The sequence below is a fragment of the Carassius gibelio genome, chromosome A14 (genome assembly GCF_023724105.1).
Source record: "Carassius gibelio isolate Cgi1373 ecotype wild population from Czech Republic chromosome A14, carGib1.2-hapl.c, whole genome shotgun sequence".
NCBI lineage: Eukaryota > Metazoa > Chordata > Actinopteri > Cypriniformes > Cyprinidae > Carassius > Carassius gibelio.
In genome coordinates, this window is record NC_068384.1 from 18652336 (window position 1) to 18660930 (window position 8595).

Sequence of the window (8595 nt, forward strand, 5' to 3'; positions counted from 1 at the left end):
TCTTATTGCTACCTGTCCTAACTTTTTTGGAATGTGTAACTCTCATGAAATCCAAAATGAGCCAATATTTGTTGTGACATTTCAAAATGTCTCACTTTCAACATTTGATTTGTTATCTATATTCTGTTGTGAATAAAATATACATTTTACTCACAATTTGTACAGTGTACCCACTTTTTTGGAATCGGGTTTGTACTTGATTTGAGTACTTTGTCCACCACTGCTGGCGACACATAATAGTTCCAATTGTGAACAGTTGACTCAAAATATATCACTCAAAATATCTTAAGATTATTTAAACAAGTCTTTCCACTCCTTGCAAGAAACAGATTAGATATTAAAATGGGGTGCTTAAGACTTGACAATGGACTCTTCTAATAAAAGTAACTGATGTGCAGTGTGTACCATTCTTCATTTCCATGTTCCTCGAATTTCAAAATGCATTATTTGTAAAAGTCATTGAAGTGATAGATGATGCTCTTTTGGCCGTCCGCTAGTGTGGCTCGCGGCCAGGATCAGTCCACAGTAATATAGAGTCTGTTGAGTAAGTGTTTCTTCCTGTTAGGTAAGAGCATTTTTGCTCAGCAGAAAAACACTGCGAGCGTGAACTCTGGATGTGTAGGTCATTCTAAATGTCATGGTTTGTGCATGTACACATGATGCTGAGGGTGTTTGTCATGTTTTATTGGTTAATTCAGATTGTGATAAACACACGCTCTGGGTGCCGCTTCAGTCCAGGAAGTGAGAGGGTCAGTTTGGCCTTGAGAAATTGCTCAACGGCACATTTTCCTTTTGTTCTTGGCCGTGATATTGATGATGAAACAGGACACTCTATAAAAAGCGACACTAGCGAAGCCTTCATGATCTCAGATCACTCAAATCGCACTTTCTCCCTCAGGGCTGCATTTATCTCTCCTCTGAGGAGACTCGCTCTCATCGCTCTTTATCTCACTGGGACATTAAATGTGACAAATCCAATTACGGCTCGCCTCGGTAATTAGCATTAGTGCCGACGTTTATGATTGTCATTTATTTACCAGACCTAAGGTGCAACAATACTGTAAGCGTACGTTAAACCAGCCGTTCACTGTGACGAGCTGCTCTAAACGTTTCTGCATAAACCCTGGTGATGTACGGCGCCTGAAACGCATTTATGATATCTGCCTTTTCTTGATGCATTACGCTCCTGTGAGAGAGAAACTCACCTGCTGAGATGCATTTGAGCCCTGAGAGAGAAAGAGAGAGATAGAGATAGAGAGAGAGAGAGAGAGAGATGAAGGTAGTGTGGGAGGATCAGATCAATGGCAAACGGTTGCATTTGATCATGAAGTGCTGCATTCTGGAAAGACATTTGCTCTTTGACCTGATGTGAATCTGACAAATTAATGTTTTTTTTTTATCTTTGTATTTTCAAATTTCAGTAACAAATTTTCAATAAATTTCCATGTTCTTTGATATATACATATTATTTTTGGATAAAAGACCCAAGGTGCATATCTATCCATTCATCCATCCATCCGTCCATCCCCAAAATAAAGTGTCTGTCGTTTTCTTTTGATAGGTACATTGGTGTTCTGCTTTAGTGCATCTTTCTATATTTCTCTCTAACTCTGACTTTCTAAGCAAAATCAGATTGATCATCATTGATAATCAGCTGGTAACGAGCCAGTGTCTAAATTAGTTTTTAATATGCTGATTTTAAGAGGCAGGAAAAAAGATGTTTGATGAGTGAAAATCAGTCATCAAACAGACCTCATCGAGCTTACCTGCTCTTATATTTGCACCTTCAATAAGTTATTTTAGTTTTCCATAACATTTTTTCCCCTTTTTTGTGCTGTTATGTGTTTACAAATTTGATATGTTAATTTGCTTTTGATTGTTTACATTTTTTTTTCACTATGTCTGTCCTGATTCATATGCAGAAATTTTAATGCAATTTTTTTTTTGTTAAATTTTATCTATAGTACTTACTTTATGTTATGATGTCCTCTCCAGACTGCCGTGACATCCTGTTACCCATGATGCTTCGGGAGTTGAGCGGGGCATTGGCTGTGGTGGGGGAGGGTCTTCAGGATGAGAAGCGCAACAGTGTCGAACTCCTCAACAACATCCTGGAGGTGCTGAGCCGCAGCGACGTGGTAAGAGCCAATCAGAGAGCAGCACACTAATAGACCAGCCAATCACAGCACAGTCTGTGGATTCCAGGAGAAATTTCTTTCTATTCTACAACAATTGATTAAAAATAGTTCCTCTCCAGGAACTCGAGCTGCATCAAACACTTTGGGGAACGCCTTTGGCAAGACTGACTCTGAATACCGTGTGCAATCTGTCCAATGGAAGGGCGTGATGTCACGTGCATGGTGACGTAGCAACCAGGAAGCTATAAAAGCACATGCCGCACAGCTGGCTTCAGCTTCTTGTCTTTCAGCAAGCACTCTGTGTGTGCATGTCATTCTGTCTTGTCAGTCTTATTTATTATCGTTTGTTACTATTAGCTCATTTAAGTAGCTACAGTATGTCAAAGAGCAAAGCTAAGACAAGACATCTGAAGGGTGAATCAAGACCGTATTTCAGATTGTGTGTTCCTCCCTGCTCTTAAATCTAAACATCAGAGGCGGGGATACACACATTCTGTGTGTGGTCTGCCTGGGATCAAAGTGCGCTGTGTATGATTTCACATGCGGACGCTTCAATCCCTGGGGGCTCTCTTCGAGAAGTGAGCATTCGCCAGATTTCCTCACGGTACCGATCCCGCTTTCGCCAAGGCAGATAGATCTGCTGAAGTGAATGTAGACGGGCACATCCTTATCTGCCTGATTCGTGGGTTCGGAAGTATTACATCATTTTCAGTTTTGATGTGAATCTTTCCACACGTGACCCATTGTCTGTTTTTTTTTTTTTTGCATTTAATTCTGAGGAATATTCTGAGGAATATAATGACAGTTGTCTAACTTTGAGAAGTTAATATATCACTTCAATGTGTACTTTATCACAATCCAGACTGTGTTTACTTGTATGATTGTTGGATTGCATTAGATTCTGTGGAATAAAATGACCATTATCTAACTTCGAGAAGTTAAATATATCACTTCAGTGTGTATTGTATCACAGTCCTGACTGTGTTCACTTGTCTGATTGTTTGATTGCAGTACATTCTGAGGAATATAATGACATTTATTTAACTTGTGAAGTTAGATGTACTGGAGGGACTGCTGGGTGGGAGCAACCCCCTCCGCGTACAAACAGAGCGCGGGCCAGGGACTTCCCAGCCTAATCCGAATCGGAAGGAGCCGTACTTCAGGCTGGGAGGTCCACGGCCAAGAAGTCATGACGCATTTCGGTCACGACTGCAGAGGGCAGCCCCTACTGGGGTAGAGAGGTGTCCAACTCATTACACGGTGCCCGTCTCACCTCAGTGCTCTCTGAGGGGGAACCCACTTCGAACTATCAAGGTCACGCGATGATGCCTTCGTGCCTTATACATGTGGAAGAAACCTGAGGGTTCATCTGTACGCCTTTCCCCCTATCGCTCTACTCCCGGGAGTTCTGGTGAGAGTACGCAAGGAGGGGGTCCGTCTTCTATTAGTAGCCCCGTTCTGGCCGGGCCGAGTATGATTCTCAGATCTGATCTCTCTCCTCGACGGCTCTCCATGGGAGATTCTGACCAGGACAGATCTACTCTCTCAGGCGCAGGTCAAAACAATTCACCCTCGCCCGGAGTTGTGGAAACTGTGGGTGTGGCCTCTGAGGGGGCACAGCTCATAGAATCCGGTCTCTCAACCGAGGCTGTTGAGACCTTCCTCCAATCCAGAGCTCCCTTAATGAGGAAACTTTACACCCTGAGGTGGAAACTCTTCACCTCATGGTACAGTTGACCCTGTAAACTGCCCTGTTAACTGTTTGTACAGTTCTGGAGTTTCTACAAGCCAGACTATCTGCAAGGTTAATCTACTCCACCTTAAAGGCTTTCATGGTGGCCATTGTAGCTTACCATGTCCCTTCCCTTGAGCGCTGGACACATATCCACCGAGCTGCCCTGTGGACAAAGTCGGACCGATGGCCTTGGTCCCCCCAGAGTAGGATATTTCTTGCAACTAAGCAGAATCTTAGTTGTTTCATAGTTGAAGCTATCAAAGTTACCTATGGGCCGTTGGGAGCCAAGGCTCGCTCTACATTGGGTACTCAGCCTCTAAGGCCTTCTCAGAAGGTGTGTCCCTCTTGGATATCTGCCACGCTCCGGGATAGTCCACGCCTCCACTTTCGTCAGATTTTAAAATATAGATATGCGATCCACTCCTGGCTTTTCTGTTCTCCCGCCTTAGCTGAGCTATTCGGATGCACACTTGGCAGGGATTTGGAAGTCTGGCAGCATGGGCACATCGTTCTCCAAAGCATTTGACGCAGCTCGAGTTCCTGAAGAGGAACGTCCCAAGGTTATGAATGTTACCCTAGTTCCTCGAAGGAACGAGACGCTGCGTCATATCGCCAAACTCCCGGCACCCCTGCCGGCGCTTGCTTCCCTACTCGAAGCCGAAGCCAACTGCACAGCACGTGCTTTTATAGCTTCCTGGTCGCTATGTCACCCCGCCTGTGACGTCACGTCCTACCATTGGACAGATTGCACAAGATATTCAGAGTCGGTCTTGCCAAAGGTGTTCCCCAAAGCGTTTGACAAAGTGTTCAACGCAGCGTCTTGTTCCTTAAAGGAACTAGGGTTACATTCGTAACCTGGGATATTCAATCTTTTTAAAATTTCATTTAAAAAAAAAAGTACACTAAAATGACAATAAAATATAAATTGCGTCTAATCAAACACACACACCCTTACCTAAATGGTGGTTGATTAGACTTGGGTTCTTTGAAGTCCGGTGCTCTAATCTCACTTTCCAAAAGCTGATGCACGAGACACTGAGCCTCCTGAACTTCCATTTCCAAAGAAAGCAGTGAAACGTTGAGAGAGGAAGGTAATGAAGGAGGTCAGGGCACTGTCTGTTTAACCCAGACTCTTTGGTGTGTGTTTGTTTGTTTGTTTGTTTAAATCAGCACTTAGGCTGCTTCATCTTAAAGAAAGGCTCTGGGTTCAAAACAAGTGAAGAGCTATTTAAAGCATTTGTGGCAAAATGTTCTTTACTACAGAAAATAAATTCATAGTTTTAAAGTAGTACATATATAATTTATGTAAATGTAATTATAATTTTTAATTTTTATATATTTTTAAAATTCTATATAGTTATGTGTGTGTGTGTGTGTGTTAAAATGTAAAATAAATACTATATGCATGCATTAGCATTATATAATTTTCAATATTATGACATTTTAAGAGTATTAAGACAAAAATAATAGTATTTATTTATTTTGAAAAAAAAAAATTAAGGTTTGATTTGTCTCTCTGTACATCGCTTTTCATTTTCAGTGATCATTTATCAGTCATGGCACAAATGCTAATGAAACCAACCTTCAGTGTGTATACTTTTCAGGAAGTCAACGTATTAATGTCTTAAATATAGTTGACTCTGAATATTACAAGTGTTGAGCTTTAACATTGAACTAATGATACACTTCACCTTTAACTTGTACTGAAGCATAAATGTCTATTAAGAGCTGTTTGTGTTTAAGCGGAGAGGCAAGGTGAGCGGGTCAGACCCGTCTGATTATATGAAGCTGACCGACTGATGAGAATGATGGAGTGCTGACGAGAGAGCAAAATGAAGACGTGATGGGGTCATGACCTCGTCTGCTTCTTTAACAGGATTCAGAGAGCATTTGACAGTTCAAACAAACAGTGTGAGGTGTGAGGAAGACGCTTGCTCTCCTTCTCTCTCTCTCTCAGGGAATGTTTCATGCTGCAGTTTGAATTAAACTCTCGGAGTGCCTTCAAAACATTATTCACCTCAAACGATTCTTCTAAAAATACAGATGAGAGAACATCTGTGAGAGCAAGTGATTGTAGAACAGCACACAAACATTACGGGATGGGAAATAAGCTGTCTAGGTATTCCTGAGTGTGTCAGGATGAGCTGCGTTTAGAGCCATTATAAAATGCAGATAAACATCTATCTGAAGATGAGAATATGCTTAGCAACCATAAACCTCCTGATAATATGTAATGAACTAAAGCTAATCAAATTTTCATGATAGAATATACATCATATTTCATCCCAAAATCACAAGAAATTAATGTACAAAAGTTTGGGGTCGGTAAGAGGCTACAGTAAATAAAAAATACAGTAAAAGCAGCTATATTGTGAAATAATATTACTATTAAATATATATATATATTTTTTTTTTTCAAATATGATTTATTCCTGTGTTGCAAAATGGTATTTTTAGCATCATTACTCCAGTCTTCAGTGTCACATGATCCTTCAGAATTCATTCTGATATGCTGATTTGCTGCTCAAGAAACATTTCTGACTATTTTCAATGTTGAAAACAGTTGTGCTGCTTAATTTTTTGTGGAAACAGTGATACATTCATTTTTTCATGATTCTTTAATGTCTAGAAAGTTTAAAAGACCAGCATTTATTTGAAATAGAAATTATGTCTTTGTCACTTTTGATCTATTTAACGTGTCCTTGTTGAATAAAAGTATTAATTTACTTTAAACCTATTTTAAACCCTAAACATTTAAATCAAAGTCTATAAAAGAATCTATGAAATGTAAACAATGACATCCTAACAATATTTAAATTTATAAATATATATATATTTTGTTATTTAATGCAACTGTTTTCTTTTGAGTATGTTTGCAGTTCATTTCTATGATGATTTTTTAAATTTAAATCAGCATAACTTATAGACAACACATCAAATTCTTTAGAATTTAAATGTTTATCATTGTTATTTTTTTACACATTTAATGATTGTTTAGGGCAAATGTTAATGTCATGAAAATAAAGAGATTTAATGCGAAAACTTTTAAAAAAGGGCTTTTTTCATTCGTTCACTCATTCATTCTTTATTTATTACTTGCTTGCTCAAATAAAACAAAGCCTATTTAAGAGTTTTTGCTTTAAATCGTTATTTTCATGCAACATTTGACCCAAATATTGGGTTAAAATAAAGTATGAGCTGTACATGCTCTTGACAGGTGTCGGAGAACGTGAAAGAGTAATTGAAACCATACCATATGACAGGCCACTGGTGCCACAGATCGCACACACACACACACACACACACACACACACACACTCCACAGGGATTATAGGTATACCTGATTAAGACATCATCCACTGACCACTGAGAAAGAATGAGACAGATGAGAGAGACAGACGATAAAGGAGGCGAGACAAAGACACACACACACACACACAGAGAGAGTGTGTTTGAGGTGACAGCTGAAGTGAAGAGCTGTTGACGCTGAGAAACACAATATGAAATGAAATACTGAATGTAGAGATGAACAGATGTTTCTCTCTCTCTCAATCCCTCACTTTATCCGTCTCTGCGTCATGAAATTAGTGAGGGGGTGGTAAACACACACACACACAGACACACACACACCAGTCATTTTCCTGTAGGCTGATTCTCACACACAGACAGAAGGGAAACTTAACCTGCTCTCTCATGAGAAGGAAGTAGGAGAGAGACTAAAACAGCAGTCACCCAGTGTGCTTTTAGTATCACTTGTATGCTACAGTAGTATTTATTAATATTTGAATATTGAAGCTTTTAGTTTTATATTTTCAGTTTACAAGTTTTGGTTATTTTGTTATATACATATATTTTATTAATTTGTTTTACATATAAAAAGATGAATATATATTAATATATTAATTAATATAATATTTTCATTTTTGATTTCAGTCATTTTGGTACTCCAGTTTAAACTCATTTTAGTTAGTTGCCAATGCAGTATTTATTTTTTTTTATTTTTTTTTATTATGTGTGGTTTTGTTTTAATTGGGCGATTTAATGAGAAAATCTGTGACCATTTGAATGCTGCGGGTTCAGCGCTAGAACACAAATGACAAGCGTTTTGTCTCTTCCAGGGAGACACATTTCAGCACATTCAGGACATTGTGTCGTCTCTGCTGAGGACGATAAACTGCACAGTCATCACGATGGGCCGAGAACACACTCTCATCGTGAGTTTAAACCACTACATCCTTTCCCTTCATTCTCCTTTTCTTCTTTTAATCAAATGTCACTATTAATTTTGATCATACTTAGTTAATGATGGAAACCAATGCCAGATCTGGTATTTTGAGATTAACTATATCACCAGATCGAAAACATTTCTTGCATTAAAATACACAATTTTATTGACGTCATCTTGAATATCTCATTTACAAACAAGGAAGGAGGGAGAAGAAGTGCATTTTGGGAAATGTAGTCTTAGACTATCAGAATATTGGCATATAAAAATACATTGATTATAATATTTGTTATCTTATATTTTTATTTATATACTGTATATTTTCAAGTCTGGACATGAGTACAGGACAGATACGGAGCGGAAGACGTGTGTTTGAACCAGTGTGTGTGTTTTAGTAATCTAGGAAGCAAAACGTGTTTATCTGTATGTGAGAAGGTGGGAATGATAGAGAAAAATATATCAGTGTTTGTGAATTCATTGATCATAATGAATCTAAA

At 38.9% G+C, this 8595-nt stretch overlaps 1 protein-coding gene across 2 annotated transcripts in view; it reads left to right on the plus strand.

Moving 5' to 3' along the window:
• The window catches only part of LOC128027734 (dedicator of cytokinesis protein 2), a 98370-nt gene that overhangs the window by 41731 nt on the left and 48044 nt on the right, over positions 1-8595 (plus strand). For both annotated transcript variants that reach the window (XM_052615558.1, XM_052615557.1), the window contains exons 25-26: positions 1996-2138; positions 7992-8087. In XM_052615558.1, coding sequence (XP_052471518.1) covers positions 1996-2138; positions 7992-8087 — 239 coding nt within the window. The remainder of the gene's footprint in view (positions 1-1995; positions 2139-7991; positions 8088-8595) is intronic.